This window comes from Pinus tabuliformis, chromosome 6 (genome assembly GCF_031772625.1).
Source record: "Pinus tabuliformis cultivar Carrire ecotype Pingquan chromosome 6, CPIR1, whole genome shotgun sequence".
In the NCBI taxonomy this organism is placed as follows: Eukaryota; Viridiplantae; Streptophyta; class Pinopsida; order Pinales; family Pinaceae; genus Pinus; species Pinus tabuliformis.
The window spans coordinates 766656452-766680954 of record NC_142292.1 but is presented as its reverse complement, the minus strand read 5'-3'; the positions used below and the strand labels follow the sequence as shown (position 1 = coordinate 766680954).

At 36.4% G+C, this 24503-nt stretch overlaps 1 protein-coding gene across 1 annotated transcript in view; it reads left to right on the top strand.

Annotated features, from left to right (window-relative positions):
* LOC149260982 (Phototropic-responsive NPH3 family protein) overlaps positions 1-19186 on the top strand; it is a 118434-nt gene extending 99248 nt beyond the window's left edge. Inside the window, exons 3-4 of the mRNA XM_089421521.1 lie at positions 16935-18116; positions 18331-19186. Coding sequence (XP_089277647.1) covers positions 16935-18116; positions 18331-18864 — 1716 coding nt within the window. The 3' untranslated portion in view covers positions 18865-19186. The remainder of the gene's footprint in view (positions 1-16934; positions 18117-18330) is intronic.
* Positions 19187-24503: the final 5317 nt, after the last annotated feature.

Here is a 24503-nt window from a genome sequence, read left to right as displayed (position 1 = left end):
CTCCCGTTCCCAACTAACACTGAGCCAGATGATGTTGGCAACTCTAGCAAGCGGCAGTAGTACTGGCCACAAACTTTTGTTGTAGAGGCCATTTCTAGTGTCCTTGGTTATGTGTTTTTGTTTTGATCTCTATATCATCATCATGTATGTATTGGACAGTGCATTGGGTGCCATTTTGATATAATGGATATATTCATGAGCCTACTTTGATCATATGTTGTCTTCTATTTATATTCTAATGCTGTGTGTTTGGAAACATGAATGAAAATCTTTAAAATTATGTGTTTTTATAAAAAATAAATATTTAATGTATTTTTTACAACGACCAAGTCATTGAAATCGAGCTGGCCGAGTCGATACCGAGTTGGAGTCGGAGTTGACCCTTGGCCGAGTCAGAGTCGGAGTCGGAGTTTTGAAACATTGCTAAGGTTTGCATCAAGGTGGATGGAATTCGTTTTGGCTATAAAGGTAAAGGTTTTAGTATAGTCAATTTCTTCTACTTGAGAAAACCATGTGACAACCAATGGGGCCTTATTGTCTTTCAACACTTACATCTGATGCATAATTAGTTATGTACACCCATTTATATTTGACAATTTTTCTTCCTTTAAGAGGAGGGACATGATCCAAAGTATTGTTTGCCATTAAAGAATGACATTTATTGTTGTATCCCACTCTAGATGGCTAGAAGCTTCTACAAATGTTTTTGATCATAAGTCTCTAAAACTTGAGCCAAAAGAAATGGGGTTTACTTGAACTATGAATGTGTATGATATTGACCTAAAATATTGTTGGCCACTTCTCGTGTTACACAAACCCATTTAGGAGGTTGTAGTGGTAGTGTAGATTCATATTCAATGGACTCAATTTGAGGAGGGTGAGCAAGTGGAGGTGCATTTTCATTTGCATTACCATGATCATTTAAGGGAGAAATCATAGTATGAGCATTGGGATAAAAGTTGGAAATAGAAGATGGCGCATTCGTCGAAGATGGCTCATAGGTCAAAGATGTCACAAATGTTGAATTAGGCTTGCAGGCCAAGAGACCTTCATCAATCTTGACATCTCTCCTAATAATATTTTTTGTTGAATGAGTTTAAAGAAGTCTATATAGTATAACCTTCTACATCTTCTGGCTATCCAACAAAAATGCACTTCTCACTCTTAGGTGGTAAATCTTTCCTTTTCTTTGCAGGAATGTGAGCCTAAACTTCACTACCGAACTCACAAAAGTGGCTTACTCTAATGTTATTTCTTGTTTACTGCGGTGTTATATCTCTTAAAGCCTTTGTGGGAGTGCATATAACTATGCTTATACCCAAAATGATAAATGATTGGATCATACAATTGGCCATTTCTTTTAATGTGTGTTTCTTTCTCTTATAAACACCATTTTGTTGTGGTGTGTATGGAATGGTATGTTGCATCTAAATGTCCCATGTAGTGTAGTTGGTAGTTGTTGTTACACATTCATCCCCATTATCTGTTCTTAACTTCTGAAGTTGATGTTTAGATTGGTTTTTTACAAAGGCCCTATAGGCCAAAAACATAAAAGCAACTTCACTCTTAAGTTTTGAGAAAATAAAGACATTGCATTTGGAGAAGCCATCCATGAAATTTAAGTGCTTGAGCCCAGATTGAAAAGAAAAAGGAAGTGGACTACACAAATCGCTATTAACAAGTTGCAAGGAGGCTAACATGTGCCAAGAGGCATTCTTGGCAAAATTGTCCCAATCATGTCTACCGGGAACACAATAACTACCACCATCTATGCAAGAAACAAAAGGAAGACTAGTCACCATTTTTTCTTTCCTAAGATCGTCTTATTGTACAGGACTGGTTTGAAGCCGTGGACTTCGAATCTATCCTTATGGAGTAATATGCCATTATCTTGCCCTTCCTTTCTACACTTCCCCACACTTTCTCACCACTCCCTAAGGTTGCAAAGATGTTGCATCACATTCCCTGTCCAGAGCACTTATTTAAGTCGTTGGTAGGGAACATCTTAAAAATTGGTTCCCTAGTCCCACAACTTTCCTCATTTGTTTTCCTCTATTTGGCATAAGCACCACTCTAACAATGGTCATCCCTTTGGCACTCCAATCACTGCGGTTGCCCACCACTGCTTGTCTATTACAATTTGTGGGAGCGAGATTAGGCTTGGTGTCACTCTTGAATTTTTCCAAGTTGAGCTTAGTGATAGAATTCTACAAGACAAGTGGAAGTGGTTGAAAAGCGTTATGGACTCCCTAAAATTCATTGAAAAAAATCCGATGACCATGCAACGAAGGCCTTCATCATTGAGCTTGCCTTTAAGGAAAATCAAGCAATTAATTAGAGATTGAGTGAGAAGTGAGAATAGAGACAATATACGTGCGCACAACCAACAATCTGGAGAAAATCAATAGTATACTATGGCTGTTGATGCCTGCTTCTTAGCCAGAAAGAAATATTGTTGAGTGCTTTGGACAGCAGGAAATAATACTAAACAGAGCTTGTTGTCCCTGTTAACCACTCCATGTCAACTACCCTATAACAGTACACCCATTTTTTCGCAAATGGATTTCATCATGTTCTAGTGTTCAGATCATCTAGGATTCATCTTCAATCGACAATTTGTCAAATTTGTAAACCCATTCTGCATGTTTGTAATGTAAATGATTTTAGTAAGACCATAATGTATGTAACAACCTAGGTAAAACTATTATTTTGATGATGATTTTCATCATAGGAGGTTTTTTATTTCACTGACTCATCTGTGTTTATAAACACAAATGATTGGCAAATTTTTTCCCTTCAGCCCCACTCCAAAGCTAAAGTGGATTTTGTCATCAAGATCTTTGGTAAGTCTTGATGTTCTAGTCGAGTCTTCTATAAAGTGATTTAAGAATAATTTTAGCTAATTGGCTAAATTAATATATTACAAATCACTTGGTCTACTAGATTATATTGAGTCGCAGAATTGGGTAAATAATTGAGGGTTTATAACAAATGGGTACTCCCCCTTCATGGGTTAATTGTTATTATCTTATGTAAATAATATTTTAGCCATGGTGCTAAAATATTAGAGGGTTGGAAAAAATTATTAATCCCCTCATGTATCAATTAATTAAATTTTTTGGCAAAAATAAATTAAAAGTCCTAAGTCAGAAATCCAATTAATTAGAGTCAAAATTAAGTCTTAGGAAAAATAAATTCTCCAAGCAAAGTTTATTACTGGAGGTCTCCCACCAAGAGTATTGAAAATTTCAAGAAATTTTGGATCCTTAGGCCTTGGTGGTTAAGTCAAAGTCAATTTTTTGAAAAAATTAGATCAAAATAATTAATTTTGAGCCAATTAAAGAGGAATTAAAAGAAAATTTCGAAAATTCCTCAAAAAATAAATATTTCAACTGTGGAGATTAAAATATAATTAAATCTTTATCAACGGTAAAAATTACTTTGATGGGGATCAAATCAACTAGCCGTTTGGAGAATTTATCTATAAATTAGAGGTCATTTGTCTCACAAAGGATCCAATATCTGAATCGTGTACTTTCTCTTTAAGCTCTCTTGTAATCTTTTCTGGAATAATAATAACGCAAAGTTTTTGGGGTTTACATTGATAGTGGTGTTCTTCTCTTGCATCTTATGGTAATATTGTTTTTAATGTTCTACTGAATATTATTTTTTTTATAAATTGCTGGTTAATAGCCTTTGAAGAATAATCTATTGCACAGGTATCTTGCATAGTTTATTGGGTTTAAAATAACATTTTAATTTAATAGAGTTAGCAGGTATCTCTAATTCTAGAAAAATTACATTGTTATTTTATGTCTCTATTAATCTAACAGTTTAATTTAAAGTATGCAAAAATCATTTGAATTTAAAAAATTGGGTGTTTGGGGAAGTCCTCGGGTGGATCAGTTGACTCCCAAGGCATAAGATCTGAAGAACTTTCTTGATCTAAATTCCTAGATTTATCATACGATTTTTCTTTTGCAAGATCTTTGGGGCTAGTACCTCATTTTTTAAATTAATCATCGTTTATAATTTGTGTTAAATATATAGACCTGGCTAGAGAGAGTTTGAATCTACAAATTTGGGAGCGGAGTCAAACTCATACTTCTCAGATCTAATAGATCTGTATTTTATTTGTATAGATTTGAGATTTTTTGTAGGATAATTTTGAATTTCTAACATCTAGGTTTTGGGTTTTGATTTTATTTTGTAAATATTCGGGATCTGGGGTTTGTTCTTTTGTTTCTCATTTGTGCAGGTGTAGATATGAAATTCTTCAAGGAAACTTTGGAGTTTTGAGACAGATCTAGGCCTTGGAGGGCAAGATCTTGTCTCAAATATTGTTTGTAGGGATTAAACGATAAGATCATTTAGTGAAAATTTCAGATCTGAGATTTCATTAATTTTGAGATCAATTTTGCGGCAAATACACAAATATGGAAGCGAAGTTTAAGTATTGGGCGAGGGTTTGTGTTTAATTTTTTCTAAGGGCCCTAGAGGCCTCGCGCAACTCCTCCTTACTTCCTTTCTCCCATCCGCTGTTGGCTCCCGCAATCTCCTTCTCCCCCTCCGCTGCCTATAGCAGCTTCTCTTCCCTCTGCGACAACCCTTAAGCCTTTCATTTAATCCCCGCCGCTGCCAGATCTGCCTTATGTTGCTCTCCATTATATCCTTTTTGGTTGCCCATACTTCAGATCTGAGGCACATTCATCACATACTTTAATCTCATGTTTTAAACATATAATAATAAGTCTGAAAACACATTAAAAAATCACTGCATAATTATCACAACAATAATCTAAGTGTTTTGGCTCTTATTTTATGCTTCTTCAGTGATAAATCTTGATATTGGGTGACTGATAGTATTATTACAGTGATTGGTTGCATTATTCCAGTGGTGTTTTCTGAGCATATAAGGTCTTTACATCAACCTTCTTTTCTTTTTACAGTTCATCAGCTTTCTTTCTCATCACATTTTGATAACTGATCTGTCTTTGTTAGACGTCTGATATACTTGTTAAACAAGCCACAACCAACTTATTTCTCTGATCTTACAATGGATTCATTACAAAATTCTGATATTAAATTGTGGAAGTTAGATCTGAAATTGCAGGGGTATCACCATTTGTTTTGGAGGATCAACTGTAAGTGTTTGCCTACCATTGCATGCATATGCGGGGGACTTGATTTCATTGTTAGAAGTCTGATATACTTATTTTTTAAAGCTCTGATATAGGTCTGATCTTGACATTACAGTGATATATTACCTTTGCATTTGGCACTAAGCTTGAATCTAGATCATTAGTTCTCATTCTCTTTCATTTAGTGATCAATTATCACCATTTGTCTTGGAGGATCAACTGTAAGTGTTTGGCATGAATATGCGGGTGACTTGATTTCACTGTTAGAAGTCGGATATACTTCTTTCTTAGAGGTCTGATATAGGTCTGATCCTGTCATTACAATGATATATTACCTTTGCATTTTGCACTAAGCTTGAAGCTAGATCATTAGTTCAACTTCTCTTGCATTCAGTGATCAATTGAAAAGTGATTTGGTGGACTGATTGGATCATCTAGAGACTCACATCAGATTGCACTTTTGCTTTAATTGGTTATTGAATTTTGGTATCTATGGATTGATATATTCTTGGCAATAGGCTACAACAGTCGGATTTCTTGACATTATACTAATGTTGGTATATCTTAAACTCTGATGCATTCATTAGTCCCTTATTGGTTTTCTCATGCATCATTGTGCCATTTTATATACAACATATTGATATCTGCATTAGTATTGGAATGAACCTCCTTTCTTATTTCTTTTCTGGTTTGGATACTAACCTTTTCCTCTGTGGTTCTCTGCTCTCATTAGAATCTCATTGCATAGTAAAATCACTGGTTAGCAATCTCATCCATCTTTATTTAGTTGTGCTCATATAATTCTAAAGATTTCTCTTGTTCTGATTTGTCTAATCAAATAAGTAAAGGATAAAGCACAATAAAGATTGGATATCATTATCTTGGTTAACTAGTGGTATCTTGATTTAATATTGGAACACTTTTTCATACTGAAGTAAATCCTAAATTTGGTCATCCCATTCTCATACTTGATCATTGGTAATTGGAAATCGTGAATTGCACACGTTACATTATTGTTCCTGTCTTCAGAGGACAAACTTACTTTCCTTACAATTGTCCTTATCTATGATCTTGTTATCTTACTAACATTTCCTTGCAGCATTACTTATCTTCTAGCTTGAAATATCTTCATCATTGAACATGTTCTATAATCTACTTTGAGCATTGTTTGTTAGGCACTGGTCTATATTTTTTGATCTTGTTGTTGCCTCATTGTTCTTAATTGCTTCATCTTGTTAAGATATATTTTTCTCATTTAACAAAACACTTGCCAATTCATTATAATTCAAGTTGTCTGGAGAGGTAGTGATCTTGCCCTTTGATCTCCTAGGACTTGTTGCTTCAACAAGTTTTCCCTCTTTCATCTATCTTTAGGGACTACCCCCCATAGCTTGTCTAGGAGAGCTAAAATGAAGTGAGTAGGGATCAAGGTGACAACCCCTACTCTGAGTTGTTGTCGCGGTGCTTATACATTTTGAGCGACAACAGTCCCCTAGTTGAGGATGTAGAGATGAATGGTGAAATTTTAGTAGTCTTGAATCTGCATGCCTAGTCAGTCAAGAGGGCTTTACCTAATAAAAGTGAAGCAACCAAACCTGACCGCTTGTGGGAAGATGCAAAAGAGTTCTCTAGTGACTTGGAACCCAACAACATAGAGCCCTTAGTCATCAACTTAGACAATGACAGTTAAAAAAAATGTAGCGGTTCTTATGTGTTTTGTTTTTGTGCATTTAATAGTAATGGTTATGAAATATCACTTTAGATCTAGAAGGTGTAATGTGAAAGTAGCTTTAGGTGACATTTTTTATGTATCACAAATTTTGTAGTACACTGGAGACGGCATTGTAAATAAATGATGGAGACTCTCTTTCAAGTCATGACTGTAAATATTTTTTTTGTTTATATAAAATATTTTTTGTTAAAAAATACACGTACACATGACATTTCCTTATTTCCTAAATTTTTGAAAGTGTTACAAATTTAAGGTGACTTGAATCATATATACTACTGTGTGTGTGTGTGTGTGTACACACACACTGTTATGTAATATTGTCTTTTCCCCAATTTTTATAACTTTGAATGTGGCATTTCTAAAAGTTGCACTCACTTCACAAAACCATAGTGTTTCCCTGTTTGACGTAACTTGATAGAATTATTATTTTCCAAGAGATGCAAGTAAATTTTGTTGTAGGTGTCTTTACATGTCTTATGGTCCACTGTGGTTATTTGAGTTGTAACAGAAGAAAAGTAGGGCAATTGGATTGGAAATGGGCTTACCTCCACACTTAATTGTTTAATTGCCTTTATTTTAATATATATGTGTGTGTGTGAGAGAGAGAGAGAGAGAGAGAGAGAGAGAGATTCTTCTTTTCTTCAGAAGTAAGCCATCTTTAATGTGTTTAAGATGCATAATGCTGCTTCTGTTTCCATTAGTGATCTTATGTAGGTCTGTAATAATTGTTTGCTCATATATATTTATGTCTAGTAGATCTAGATCAATGTCTTCAGAATAATAAATCATAGTGGAGATATCAAGAAAATGTTAGAAACCAGGACAATATTGAGAGGGGGGGAGAGGGGGTAGTGAATTGTGGGAATTTCAACACTTTTTCACTAGTAAAGAATACTAGGACACCAATAAACCCTTCAGCAACTATTCATATGAGCATCACAAGAATCTACACAAGAAGTACAAATAACACGTAGATTCTTCATACTTTTCTTCAATTACTTTCACAAAGACAAGCTTTTACTTGCTGTTACGAAGTTCTCTGGCTGCAACCAGAAGGAAGCTACTACCTAGTTTATCAGCTACTACTGAAAGGAGCAACTACCCTTGAGTTTATTAGTTACTACTGAAAGGAGATATAACCCCTGACAATTTACTAGCCACTATTGGAAGGAGCTACACAACCCATGAACTGCAAGCTACCACTTGTGTGACCTCCTTGTTTCATCTTTCATTTCATTTTCAAACTCAAATCATGAAGGCCACTTCCTTTCATAAAACAAATAATTTCCTCCTTAATCACGACCAAATCACCTTCGACAATCTCTAATCACTGATCAAAAGCACCATGCACACCAACAACACCGACAATATTAACCTCTGAACACACCTTAATTCCTCTCTTCGTGCAAATTTGACTCTGCTTATATAGAAATTGAGTTGATAATTTTAGTTTTTGAACTTTGAGTTAAGTTAAGCTCTTTAGCTTGCATGAATTCATATTTTTAACTTGTCTACAACTTCTATTAAGTCTTCTGAATGTGGTTTTGAAGTTTTCAAATTCTACTCTCCTGTCTCTATAAGAAATTTTGAGTTAAACTGTCCAAATTTGCAGTTTTGGAATTTTATAGGTTTTAGCAGAGCTTTTATTTGCAGTTCGAAATTTAGTAAACTACCAAATATAGCATAATTTGCTAATTCCACTGATTGTTGTTATTCTCCTTCAACTGCTAGAGCACCTTCACCCATACGACCTAGAACTGTGACGAAGCCCCAATGAGGTCGGGGGTTGAACGAGGTTGATGCTCTACGAAGTTTTGTTCTCTATCGACCAAAATTCATTAATACTGAAAAACACCGTAAAACAAATCCCTGGGTGCGACTTTCAATGTAGGTCGGGAGGTCGGAGGTTAGCCCTAGTTTTTCAACATTTGTCCCCGACTAGCGTGGAGGCCTGACTAGCCAACATTTATGCCACATCATCTTGCTGATGTCATCCTTGCGTCATTCATGCCATGTGGCGGCCTCTGAGTGGTGACATGTGTCACTCATATTCGGCCCACTTGGCCACTTAAAAATGCTGAAAATGCATGCCACATGTCCTCTAGTCCATACTGCAATGTCACATGTGCTTATGTCATGCTGACATCATGTGCCACTGTGGCTCCAACTATGCTTCCCTGTCATGTCTGTTGACCAATAAAATCACGCCAAGTGTCTTCTCCTGGTTGGTCCATGGTGTCAACTCGTATAGATGAAGAGTGGTCTTGTGCCTTGGTTTTTCATTGAATTTCTTATAAAATTAAAAACATTGGAACAGGCTGGGCATCGGAGAATTTCCTTTGCTGCACTTCTACACTTGCTCCCGACTTCCAACTAGGCTGAAGGCCCGACTGGGTCTCACATGGTTGGGAGTCAGGGGTCGAAGCTTATTTCTTTTGTGGCGATCATGACTATCCCGTCTCTTAGCTTGCGTGAAGGCCCGACTAGGTTGGGGGTCGAGTTCTATCTAGGCCCAACTAGGAATCTTTCCGACTTGGAACCATGACTAGTTTGACTATTTTAACCTTTTTAAGTGCTGAACTTTGACCTGCACTAACTTTTGATCCAGGAAGCCTTTTACAGACTTCAACATACCGTTGGAAAGCCCTTTCAGAGCTCTATCCATCTGAGCAGTTTCCAAGTGCACTTGAGATGATCTGCAATGCTGAAAATGGCTCCAAAATCTCTGTTCCTTTATCAATCTGCTTGCAACCATCTATGCTTTTCCATCAATTTTCCATCAATGACAATTTATATCTAATAGAAAATTTGGTTCAACTGATCAAAGGGTCATCTACAACCAGTAAAATGTTCTAAATGTGCATAGAAAATCAGTCCTAAAAGTAGGGCAGTTAGTTTGGAGATGGGCTTACCTCTTCACTTATACTTTTAATTGTGTGTGTGTGTGTGTGTTTATATATATATATAGTTTCTTTTTCTTCATAAGCAAGCCATCTTTAATGTGTTTAAGATGCAGAGTGCTGGTTCTGTTTTCATTAGTGATCTTATGTAGGTCTGTAATATTTGTTCGTTCGTATGTATTTATGCCCAGTAGATCTAGAAAAATGTCTTCAGAACAATAAATCACGTTGGAGATATGAAAAAAAGATGGTTCAAGTGATCAGAGGGTTATCTACAACTGCTTTGAAGTCAAATGTATGAAATGTGCATAGAAAATCAGTCCATCATTCATACATTGGAACCTATGGCTAGAAAGGAATAGAAGATTCTTTAAGAATGAAGCTAAGACAAGTGATTAGCTCTTGTTGGGAGATTGTCTGCAACTACAATTTCATGGGAAATGAAGGTGGACAAAAGTCAGTTAATTTAATAGGAAACAAACCACCAACATTGTACATGATTGGGTAAATTTCAAATCAAGATCTTGAAGAAAGTTAACTAGCTCTGACCACAGGATGGGGTGTTAAAGATAAATTTAGATGGAGCTTCGAAAAACATTCTTGCAAGGGTAGGATTGGAATGTTGTGTAGAAATTTCATTCAAGGGATTTACTTTTACAGTGTCAGCGTAGGTAAATGCTTGAACAACTCTAGAGACAGAAAGCTTGTTGTAGGTTTAAAAGTAAGCATAAAAGATGCGTCTCAAGACTAGCTATGCAGGAAGACTAGAAATTATTGATGTCTGGATCTCTAAATGGCCAAACCTAGAAAGCATGTGGGCAGAAAGATAGATAATTTACTAGAAATATTTCAGATCTAAACAAAAGGTTAAGGTTATAATCTTTTTCAAAGTGGGGTAACCTAAAGGGAGATGTGGGCAGAGGCCCATTAAGATAACTACCTTTTTATCTATCAAGAAAAAGAAACATTCTGCTGGAAAAAGGAGTCAATAAAGTACCTATCTGTGGAATATGAATGCAGGCTGTATGCTTTAAGAATCTGTATGGTTCCTTGTAGTATGTGTTGCAAATATGAACCATGGTCCATAAGTAATATGGCACTAAATAATAAATATTGATATTTAAAGGTTATATGTAAGTTTTTCTTGGAACATTTTCCATGGCAATTTATATTTTTTATCAGACTGTTTTGTAACTTTTCTCAAGTGCTTGGTTAGTCAGAGCTTGTTTTTTTTGGAGGATTGATTCTTCCCATTCTGCTTGGTAAAAATTTCACATGTTCTTGAGCCAATGGGGTGTTGTTTCACTGGTGGGGATGATAGCTTGCGATCCAGGATAGGAAGACCAAACTGCTACTATCAAATTTGTGAAGTTAATGTTGATATTTACCTTATAAATAAGTTGATGAATGGATATCTGCATTAACTTATAAGGTAAGTATCTACATTAGCTTAAATTTTGGATATTAAAAGTTAAAACTGGAACTCCTATTTCAAGATGTTTGGTAGTGGTTTCAGACTCCTAAGTCCTCATATGGAGGAAGTGGTGAGTTTTCCAGTTTTAGCAGACTCAAGAGTTTTTCAGTATTTCAAGGTTTCATCACTGTATGAAATAAAACAATGCAACCACCACTCTCTAATTCTAATTGGTTGGGGGATTTTAAGATTTTAGCATAATAAATGGTTGTGTGATTCCTATGTCATGATGAGCAATACAAGAGCCATCAAATTGTTGGAGATTCTACGGTCTACCTTCTAGTGGTAGGCACCATCTCATCTTATCTTGTCTGAAGTTCCTTCATCTTTGCTGTTGTGGCCTAGAAGATGATTTTGATGAATATGTTATAGTAATTTGTTTTCTAATGATTTTGCTGGACTCTAGAGCAGTGTTATGAACATCGCGACAAAGTTCTGAAAATATTGTGGTTGTGATTTTTACCATTCATCAATTTTATCAGTAGTAAAATTTGGTGATTTTTTACCAGCCAAAAAAATTGCAATAATATTGTGGAAATCATGATAGAATCACAATATGATCCAAAAAATTGCCAAGGTGAAGATAGGGGTGCTTTAAGTGGTCTTTTTTGGGTCTTTTTGACTCATTTTGCAAACAGAAAGAAGAGTTTGGAGAGCAAAAGGGGAGGAGACCGGTTTTGCTTGAGTCAAGGAGGAGGACACAATTTTCCTTTTGCATCATTGTGTTTTTTGGAGTGGGGATTGATTTATCTAAACCATGGACACATTTGTGGGTATGAGCATCAATTTCCACTGTTTTTTGTTTCCTTTTTTCTTTTTTTTGTTAAAGACTTTTCATGGGGTTTCCATTGCCCATTAGTTTTCCTTCCTCTACCTAGGGAGAGAGTTTGTTTTGTTTGCCGTCATCAATTTATTGTGGAGTGGGAAGGGTTTCCCAAATTCCCATAGCTGGTGGTATATTTGTAGGTGTGTCCACCGCCTCTTTTTTTCTTTTGGCTTTTACAAAATTTTCACAGGTTTTGCATGCCGATCAATTTTCCCTTTTTTCCTTAAATTTTTATTGGAATGCAGGAGATCTTCTGTTTATGTATCATTTATTTTTGTGTTTTTTATCCATTTTTTGTATTTTGATTCTAAGAATGTTGATTTTAATTTTTTTAATCTTTTTGCCCTAGGTTTAATCATTATGTTGAAGATTAACAATGTTGAGAAATTTGGACCCTATGTGGGAATATGCTGAACTTGAGACGGGTGGCGGGGATGACAAACTTTGAATTGTAAGTTGTGTGGGAAGCATATGATGGGGGGAGTCTCTTGATTGAAATTCCACCTTGCACAAATTTCTGAACATGATGTAGAACTTTTTTTAGAAGCAGGTCCAAAAATGATTCGTATTTCCATCTATGTTGCAAGAAACGTTGGGCCAGAGGGTGTTTTTGGCCAAAAACGAAACCAAAACACTGAAATTCATTTGGTATAGCCTCGAAACGCGTTTTAGGCCATACTGGCACGTTTCACGAGGTTGAAACCTGGTCCAGTTGGCCTGAAACGCATTTCAAGGTTGTACGACCACGTTTTAGTGATAAAGTGATTTTTTTATTCGTTTTTATTATTTTATTTGGCGATTAAGATATTTTTTGGATGTTTCTAGATGGCTCGTGCAAGTTATAAAAAGTCTATCGCCTCATTCCCTCATCACACGAATTGAACAAGTCTTTTCATGTGTAAATGTGATGTGAATTTAGAGACTTGTAATTTATGCATTGACATTGGACAATTTAATCATAATGTAATAAATTATTATGTATCATGTATATCTTATGATTGCACAACATTTCTTAAAAGTTAAATGTCCTAACAGGCTAACACACACACACACACACACACACACACACACATATATATATATCGCATTTCCCCATTTCCAAAATGTGGAGGGGTCACGTTTCGTACCCGTACCCGCTTCGGAAACTCGTACCCTTTCCCCATATCGTGCAACTTGGATTTCCACCAAAGCACTACAAGATAAGGATGCAACCAAAGAGAACAAGGAAGCTTTGAAAAGTCAAGTTGCAAGGGAGGAGTTGGGGGAAAAAGTGAGGGTGGTTCTTCAACATCACTTTCCACAATAGCCAACCCCTCATCTACACCATCTTTTTTTGCTCCTAGAGCCACACCTGCTGCAAAACCTTCTATCTGGGCGGTGCTCAAAAAAAAGGAGAAGGAAGAAGTTGATAAGCTAGTGGGTAGGTGATTGCTATGGAGTAACTTTCTTTTCAACATTGCCAAGAACAATCCATTCTACTAGTTTATGTTTGATGCTATTGCTATTGTTGGCCTGGGGTACAAATTCCCTTCCTATGATGAGTTGACTGGGGCTACTTTTCAAAATGAAAATGTTGATTGCACTGCTAGAGTAGAGAAGGCATCACGAGAGCACATAGGATGCAATGTGATGACAGATGGTTGGACTGATTAGAAGGGAAGGGCCTTTCTTAACTTCATGGTTAATTGTCCCAAGGGGATAATGTGGATTAAATCTGTTGATGCATCTGCACATATTAAAGATGCATAACTATTATGTGAGTTGTTGGACCTGTTCATTTAGGGGCGGGGCCACTGAATGCTGTCCAAGTCATAACAGGCAATGTTGTCTTGGACACCTTGAGCTGCAATTTGTATTAATTTCATGTTAGAGGATATAGGGAAAATTCCTTGTATTAGGTATGTTGTCAAATCATCCACGAGCATAACAAAATTCATATATAATCATGCATCAGTGTTAGCGTGATGAGAAGATTCACCAATAACAAGGAGTTGGTGCATCTTTCATTACACGGTTGGCCACTAGCTTCATATCTCTTCAATCTCTCTTTACTTTTATGTGGCATGTGAAGAGAATGTTTCTTTTGGAGGAGTGGCGAGATTTATCTTTTTGCCGCAAATTGGAATGGGAGGCCATATACAGGCTAGTTCCATATCAGGAGAGCTTTTGGGCAAGAGTGGAGGACGTGTGTGTTGTTACTAAACCTTTGGTAAAGGATTTTTTGTTAGTTGATGGAGACAAGCCTATAATGGGCTACTTGTATGAGGCCATGGATAGGGCCAAAGAAGCCATACATACCTTTTATGAGGATAAGAGGGATGATGGGTTTGAGAAGTGAGTTTTGATATGGACTCTGGAGAATGATTGATGAGCGATGAAACAATACACTCAGTAGCCCCATTCATGCTGTAGGGATCTACCTCAACCTTGCATTTTCTAACTCCTGTTGTTTTAGATTTGATGTTGTGGTGATGAATGGATTTCTCACGTGTGTTCAGAAGATGGTGCCATCTTCTCAAGAACATTTAGAGATTTCTAAAGAAATGGAGATATATAGGATGATAGATGGAACATATGGCTTTAGCATGACTATCCAGGATAGGAAGACCAAATTGCTAAGTAAGCTTTTGTTTCAAATTTCATCGTCTCTTCATACTTTGTTTCGAGTTTCAACTTTCAACTTTCAATTTTTTTCTTATGTTTCTCTTATTTGTTGTATATGCTTGGCAAACAAGCTTATGGTGGAAGGGTACCCAATCTCCAAAAGCTTTGAATGGATTTCTCACGTGTGTTCAGAAGATGGTGCCATCTTCTCAAGAACATTTAGAGATTTCTAAAGAAATGGAGATATATAGGATGATAGATGGAACATATGGCTTTAGCATGACTATCCAGGATAGGAAGACCAAATTGCTAAGTGAGCTTTTGTTTCAAATTTCATCATCTCTTCAAACTTTGTTTCGAGTTTCAACTTTCAACTTTCAACTATCAATGTTTTTCTTATGTTTCTCTTATTTGTTGTATATGCTTGGTAGATAAGCTATGGTGGAAGGGTACCCAATCTCCAAAAGCTTTGCAATTCGGATGCTCAGCCAAATATGTAGCTCCTCCAGATTCAAGCGCAATTGGATCATATTTGGAAAAAATATATGCCAAGAAGTGCAACAAGTTAAAAATTTAAATTAAATTTTTGAATTCATTATGAATTATAATTTATTTTTATGCCTTGTCACCTCTAATTAATATGTATTATAAATATTAATTTTAATTTAGTACAAGTTGGAGCCCTAGTGCCTTAATGACATAGTATATGTCTCCTACAATATGTGATTGTGGATGTGGCAACTTTAGAAACCACTTGATGTGGATGCTATCTTATTGGATGGGATTGACACCACTGCTGCATGGAGGGTTGAGACCTAGAGGCTTGACATGGAATCATTTCCCAATTGGTTAGAGGAGGCACTAGAGGAGATAGTTGGGGGAGAGAGGTATAGGAGGAGGAGGAGGCGACAACACCACCTCAAGGGACTCAGACAGAGTGAGTTGGACTTGCAGTAGCATGGGCACTGGTAGAGGATGTTAAAGTCTACCTCCTTCTAGAGGACATCAAAATCCAATGCCAGCCCTAGGGCCTTCTTCCTCTAGAGGAAAAGACATTACCTTTGGTTGTAAAAGTGGCAGAAGAAATCACTAGTTTATGTATCTAATTTCATTGTAGATGACTCATGATGATGAGATACATTTATTATATTTTTTGTTGATATTTTGAGGCTGAGTTGGGTCTTAGGATTCAGGACATGATTCAGTCTTGATGTGCAATGTACCACTAGACATCTTATACATCTTATATATTGGTTCTGTTTTCATATTTATGTGGCAATCCATTTATTTGATGTTGTTGTTGCTTTAGATGTTAAAAATATTGAAAAAAATGAATATTTTTTGTTTGTTTGTTTTTTTTTTTATAATTTTAATTAATTTGCCAATGCTTGCCAAAATTTACTGATATTTTCCCGATTTCTATTATAGTTTGCTTTTCTGGACCCTTTGCTGACTTTTTGCTGATGCATATGTCAGCAACACTGCTTTAGATGCCATTTAAAGCTCCAATGTTTACATACATTGTTTCAGATATTTATCACACTTGGTGCCATTTTGCTATATTCACCTTTACATGCTATATACATGAACAAACCTTGGATATTTGATGTCAGACGGCTTGATTTACATTTATGTACATGATAATATAAAATTCATTGAAATTTGAATATTTTTTGTATTTTTAGTCTACTGTTATTAAATCCAGCTTTCTTCCTGGTTTCGGTCTGGTTTGTGATTTGGCTTTTCCAATTTCAGTTCTAATAACTTTAACTAAGTCTTTGCCGCATGGTTTTGGTTTTGGTGGAATAGATTTTGGTCTTGGCATCTTTACCCAAATGTAATTATAACCCTTTTCTGGAAGTTGACCCATCCTAGGCAGCTGAGTCTGTTAAGGTGGAAAGTTGGTAATTCTTCCTCTGTAACAACAAAGCATCACTAACAAGGAAACAACATGTTCTTGCATGCTTGTGTGATAATATTGTTACTTTGCTTTCTGAGCCCGTCAATCATTAGCAATATCAGGATTGTGATCCTGAATCTTAGACATTATAGCTAGTTCCATAATAGGTTCATGATTCAGATTATAATGGTGCTATGAAAGTTCATCTTGATTTTTCAGCACAATGTATCTATCATAGGTTTATGTTGACTTTCATAAGGATCAATTAATCTTACATGGCTTCTAATGACAGTCAGTAGGAGGAAGTTATTTTGTTCTAACACTCTTATCTTACTCTTGTGTTTTTATTTGGTTTAGTTTCCTCTCGTATCACGAAGTGGGCGAATCAGGAAACTAGTAGCAGATGGCAGAGATTCAGATGTTTCTAAGCTGGAGTTTCCTGGTTTACCTGGTGGTGCGGAGACATTTGAACTCACTGCAAAGTTTTGTTATGGCATAAATTTTGAGATCACCACATCAAATGTGGCTCCCCTATGTTGTGCAGCTGAATACCTTGAAATGACCGAAGAATATGCTGAAGAGAATCTTGTCTCGCGAACTGAAGTATATATGGAAGAAATTGTGAGCCAAAGTCTTGAAAAATCCTTGGAAGTGTTACAAAATTGTGATAATCTGCTTCCTCTCACAGAGGAGTTAAAAATTGTCAGCAGATGTATTGATGCAATTGCTTCAAAGGCTTGCAGGGAGCAAATTGCATCAAGTTTTTCACGGTTAGACTACAGCAGTTCGGGTCGGCTTCATAGTAATGGCCAGCCAAAGAATTCCGGTGATTGGTGGGTTGAAGATCTATCTGTCCTTCCTATTGGCTTGTATCAGAGAGTTATAACAGCAATGAAATCCAGAGGTGTTCGGCATGAGAGCATTGGGGCATCACTTATGCATTATGCACAGCATTCTCTGAAAGGATTGAGCAAGAAGCAAAGTGTATGGGATGCAACCACAAGGTCAAAGATAAACGCTGCTGCCGCTATGGAGCATGAACAAAGAATACTTGTGGAGACTATTGTTAGCCTCTTACCTTCAGAGAAGAATACAGTGCCCATAAGTTTTCTTTTTGGTTTGCTGCGGACTGCAGTAATGCTTGACACAACTGTCGCTTGCAGACTTGATCTTGAGAGAAGGATTGGCTTACAACTGGATTTTGCAATTCTCGATGATCTTCTCATACCATCATTCTTGCATACTGGAGACACACTTTTTGATGTTGACATAGTTCATCGGATACTGGTGAACTTTTTGCAACAAGATGACAATCAAGATCACATGGATTCCCATTCTGGGTATGAATCTGATGGTCTGGGTTCTCCATCTCAGACTGCAATAATAAAAGTTGCAAAATTAATTGATGGCTACCTTGCGGAGATAGCACCAGATACAAACCTCAAGCTGTCAAAGTTCATAGCGATTGCAGAACTTTTGCCAGATTATGCACGTGTTGTGGATGATGGATTATATAGGGCCATTGATATCTACTTGAAGGTAATGTTATGTTTCTTGTTTCAGTATGCAACTTTCATCTTTTGTTTTTTCTGAATTCTCTCTATTACTTTTCCAGATCGACTGCATTGTTCTTTATAAAAACTGCTTTTTGGATATGATCATAGGACAAGGATGTCAAAAATTGGTGATGAATACTAACATTTTGTGACATGTTGCAATTGAATTATAATTACCTCTTGTAACTATGTTCTAGGCACATCCAGGATTGATAGATATGGAGCGTAAGAAGCTCTGCAAACTAATTGATTATCAAAAGCTTTCACAAGAAGCTTGTGCACATGCAGCACAGAATGAGCGCCTTCCTGTCCAAGCCGTTGTTCAGGTGCTTTACTTTGAACAATTACGTCTAAGAAATGCACTGGCTGGTTCTCATGCAGATGGAGAACCAACAACAGTATATCAATCTCAGAGGGTAAGCAGTGGTGTTCTCAGTGCTGCAATGTCTCCTAAAGATAATTATGCATCTCTAAGACGTGAAAATAGGGAGCTCAAACTTGAGATAGCCCGGATGCGGATGAGATTGAATGATCTTGAGAAGGAGCATGTTTGTATGAAAAAAGACATGGAAAAGTCCGGCTCTAACAAGTTTATGAACTCATTCTCAAAGAAATTTAGCAAAATGAATCTCTTTACTCGTAGCAATTCAAGGGGTCAGGGTACACCTTCAAAGCAATCTCAAATGCAGGATGCCAAAAATTTAAGGAGAAGACGACATTCATTATCCTAAGTTGTCAACATTTTGATGTTGTGACATTGAGTGCCATTTTTAGAATCACTTACCAGAATACGTCCATTCCCATGGAGAATATGTGAAAATACAGAGTCTTTGATTTACATAGTTCAGAGAATGACCCCAAAAACTGTTTCTATCTACTTTTATCTGCGTCCATTGTCAAATCATGTATTGATGATTTGTATAGTGTATCATATTTTGTGGAGTATTTGTTGTCCCCTATCAAAAAATGACGAATTCTGCATATTCAAAAATTTTCCTTCAAGAGTACAAACAGACACAAAGTACAGGACTGCACTAAAATAGTTGAATCTTACATGAAGTATCTGAATGTCAACCCCATGAGTGTATATTTAATATTTCCCCTCTGCTTACTATTATTTTGTTGATGAAATTAATTTAACCATTTTTATATTTCTCTGCTCTTTTCCATGGATATGGGATGTCTGGACAAATGATTGTAATTCCATTTCCTGTTAGAATGAAAAAATGACAAATAAGTAGGGTAGGTATCATTGTTGACACAAAACAGATGATATAGTCTATATGTAAGATGTCAGTGCACACATTACATTGTACAATACATCTGTACAAAGGAAATGCTAGAGTCTAGATGTTTCCAGAAGCTTTACAGTCACAACTGATCTTAACGACATAGGATCAGTCTAAGTTGTCTAACTACGAAAGGTACCATATGAGTGCATTTTCAAAGGTTTTGTGGCTTAGTCTATGCTTAACGAAGTGAGAAAACTTATAACAATTTATTGTGCACCGACATTATAGATGTTGGTATTCCGATGGAGTTTATGATGATGATTATAGTCTAAAGTCATTACAATACATCTGTACAAAGGAAATGCTAGAGTCTAGACGTTTTCAGAAGCTTTACAGTCACAACTGATCTTAACGACATAGGATCAGTCTAAGTTGTCTAACTACGAAAGGCACCATATTAGTGCTTTGTCAAAGGTTTTGTGGCCTAGTCTACGCTTAATGAAGTGAGCAAATTTATAACAATTTATTGTGCACTGAGATTATAGATGTTGGTATACCGATGGAGTTTAATATGATGATTATAGTATAAAGTCATTACAAAACGTTTTTATGTTACCTTAATATGCCATTTGGCTTTTCTTTGCCCCAGTATTTGTGTTTGGAGTCTGGACTGTCTTACTGTTGGTTTTTTCCATCTTGAGAAATGATTTGAATTAAGAGCTTATTCCCAGACTTTATGTAAAGAGGTTAATTTTAAGATCAATGGCATGCCAGTCGAATCTATGGTGTTCTCACTGCAAAAGATACCTGTGGGCTGTGCTACAAACTGCTTGGAGGTGTACGTTGCATGATGTCATTATTTCCGATAATGCAACTTTATATGATAAGCATGTTCCTTGCTTTCGCTATTTTCAGAGAAAAGTCTCGTATATGCTTTTCAAGTTTCTATCCTAATAATTCCGTAGTGATTGTTATACTTATATCATCTAGTTAGCATTCTAGTTCAACCTAGCAGAATTGGGGTTATAGTTATGAATGCATTTTGTTAGTTGGCAATGGTCATTAGAGTTCTCTACTGGAATAAGATTGAGAAAAATCTGGCCAGAATTGATCTGAAACGATTGACTATTTTGAGGTACTGAGTGGCATTTCTGAAGAAAAGATCTTATGCAGTTACGCCTATTTTTAAGTGTGCCCCACGTCCCAAAGCTACAACTTCATATATGTATTCATTTGTATAGAAACATATTGATTAATATACAATGTGACCTACTTAGACCCTTATGAGTAATTAGTCGGCATTCATCATATTGGAACCTCGAGTGAGGGGATGAAACAAGCCCAGCATCAAGCCTGCCATGTTGGCATTACCCATGCAATAAAGTCACACATGGTCTTAACTCAATAATCCTTGGCTTTACTTTCCTACTATGATCATCACCATAACTCGTACAAAGCCTGAAAGAACTAGAAAATATATACATTAATTTATATATTCACTCACAAGATGCCATTGAATTTTTCTATGTAGATGTGATAATGGTGTTAATCATGCAAGTCACTTGTTTGGTAATAGTCATATGCACTAATTTATATACAGCCACTTTCAAGATACCATTGATTTTTTCTATGTAGATACTTGTGATAATGGTGTCAATCATGCAAGTCACTTGTTTGGTAATAAACATGTAGGTAACTCATTTGGTGTAGGTTATGGGGTGCCACGATATTCTGTATGGTAATTGGGTAAAACCAGTAGACACGATAATCACCAATTCAAAGGTAAAGACAATGTATGGTGATGCAACTTGATATAGTTAATGTCAATAATTAAGCAACAATATCATTGTGCACCTAAAATAAGTATTCACAGCAATAATGTCTGGATATCCAATGATCATATTAGAGTGAAATCAATTAAAGGCTTACTTATCTAAATCCTCTGTGCAATTATAGTTAACATTTATTAGGAATGATTTCTACAAATAAGGAAATTGGACACTAATCAAACAAGGGATTTAGATGCATCAATTGAGAAAATTGGGTTAAATATCTTCATGTTTCTTTTAAAATACTTCATTTATAAGAGTTCAAAAACCAGAATGGTTAAGGGGTGGGTTGGGGGGCAGAGGTGTTGATTAGCAACAATCTTGTTATAAACATGATTATGTAAAGGTGAACCAAAGGAATTTTAGGGTGAATTGCTTATACTTTTTATTCAAATGCAACCCAAACAATCTTTAAAACGAGACATGATTTTAATACAAAGTGACCTACATAGACATGGGAAAAGTGGATGGTGCAAATAAACGGTTAGGAATTTTAAGGTTGCAGGTATGCAAGGGGATGTGTAAATTATTGGCATCACTTAGTAACCCTTTAAGAAATTATAGCACTATGTCAATTTTGAAATTTCACCTCAACCTTAACCCTTTAGGAAATTATAGTGCTATGTAAATTTTGAAATTTCACCTCAACCTTAAGATTTCTTGGATTTATTTCTTGTGAATTTTCAATCTAAAAATTGAATTTGAACTACGAATTTACAACAACAATATTTTATTTCTAATCAACTTGATTTCAGAAGGCAACCTGGTTATTTCTAATCAACTTGATTTCACAAGGCAACCCGATGGAAACATAAACCTTGGGGTTATGTAAATTTGGCACACTGGCTTGTATAGAAAGCAAAAATCCTCAAGTCAATACCAACATAAACCTTGGGGTTATTTAAATTTGGCACATCGGCTTGCGCAAGAAGGCAAAAAGCCTCAAGTCAATACCAATGGTCATGAGAAGTCCAAGAAACCTCTTGGAGTATCAAACCGGAAAAAATATTAATATGCATATTCTTTTAATAATATGTATCACACAATTATCTAATTTTAATATATTATTTTGTGTTAGTAGATCTCTACAGAGAAACCTGTCAGATCAGTCTCTAAGTTTGTAAGATCTGCTACTCTAATCAGTCCAGAAACCCTCGGCTGTTTATGGGCCTTGCTCTGGCATTCCTGCATAACCATTTCTATGTGTGTGTAAATCTGAGTTCTGAGTTTTCTTTTCCTAGGGTTTTCATTTGCACACATCTTTCTGGGTTCTCACCAGTAACACGCTTGACAACTCTTCTGCTTCAATTTTCGTTCATTATCATGTTTGACAGTATGGCAGAGATAGAACCTATTGCTACAACAATTGAATCCACTATTTTGAAGAAAGAACAACTGTAAAAAGCCATGAGGTGCTTGATGCGCACAGAGATGGTATACAAAATTGTACCATGTAGTGGATGGGGTTGTAACAACATTTTCTTGTATTCACGAAGCTTTGAAGAAGAGCGTTGATGAGTTAATTGAAAAAGAAAAATCATTGAGGCCAAGGCCTTGGAAACTTTAGAAATGCTTGTGAAGCAAGATGATACTGTTGTAGTTAATAAGCAGGGTTCTTTGGCTTGTGTACAAGAGCAGAAAGATGCTGCTCTTGCTGTCATTATTAAGGCTCGCTCAAAACATATGGAAGTTTTCGTAGATGCTTATGCAAAAACTGCTGGAGTTGCTTAAAATAAGGTAAATGATTCATTTGTTACAGACAAAATCCATTATTCCTCTGCGTGCACGCCGAAAATCCTCTTGTGCTCTACGTGTCCATTCGTGGTGTGACCATGAGCCTCTCAGAATAGATCAAAATCGGCGCGAGGATCTTCAATATATTATATAGGTGAAAACTTGTAGTCTGGAGCGAGGTAATTTATTGCTTCATGGAGCTTTCCATTCTATTTCCTAGATTTGATTAGAAGCGACACCACCCCATCTATAGTTCGCTTGCATTGCACCGCATCAGTTCCTCGCGCGTGGTTCACGGGTTCTAGCGGCTAGAGGGTTCATTGCCTACGAATGAAGATGTTGAATTCGCAATTAGACGTCTCTGCAATAGAGAAAACCATGGTGCCCTCTATTTTTCTCTCATCGGCAATCGCCATGGCTGTAAAGTTTGAGAAGGTTTTCAACTATTTTTTGATATGAGCACAATATGAGTTTTATACCTATTTGGGCCATCAAAGAAGCAACGAGATTCGAACTCATGCTTTAAGGATGGTAGAAACTGAAGAAGCCATGTGGGTTTATAGTTCTCTGACTGTTGTGGCCCTCGATGCTGGCAATTCACCTTTGTTTTGTATAAAATCTATGAGAGATAAGATAAGATAATTATATTTATGTCCAACTAATGACCACAAAGTAGGTCAAAGACACTGTTGAGTACAAGATGTATATACAAAGCGGGAGAACCAAACGGTCTCCTTTAAAAGATACAATACATGAAGTAAATCAACATCTGGCCCTAGTGAAGAAGATCTAGGAGCTAATAGGTCTGAGGATTAGACCTATCTCTCCTAACATCTGAGGCTGAATGAATAACACTGAAGAAACTCAACAAACTCTGTTGGCTAGATGAAGAGCCGATGGCATGTGCAGACTGTCTGTTGACACCTAATCATAGGGTTTGGGTGAACAATTGTAAATAGTGTAAATAAATAATAAGAAAAAATGGAGAGTCATCGGGTGATGAAACTCAATAGTCACTCCCTCGTGTATATAACTATGAACAACCTAAATGAATATACATAATCTCATTTGAGGAGTTACCTCCTGGCCTGACATGGTATCAGAGCCAATGCCATTTTTGGCATTGCAGTCTGCCATTGTAACTCCATTTTGCCACTTTTCAGAAATTTGTCCTGCATTTCTTGTAGTCTGCCATATTCTTCATATCAGTTCTCTGCCCTCTGGGTGATAATTTGGTGTAACGCTCCCTGCCAGCGTCTCTTGCTTACCAAACAGGGGCTCACTGTTTGTAGATTCTCTTGCAACTCCATGCCTCCCCTTGCAGCGCCTATACCAGAACACAACCTCCGTTGCCTCTCTTGGCTGTGTTGCATCTCAGAGCCCAGCGTTTATCCCGCTTACATTTCTCACTGTATATTAGCCATGTTTGTAGCGTTTATCCCTGTTTTCAAACCAATAATGCCCAGATTCCACATCAACACATTTTGTGTATTAGATCCATTTGTTATTGTTTCTTTCAATAAACAATAGTGTAAAGTTTTGTAGATGTTCTATGCTAAGAGCAATTTCACTTTT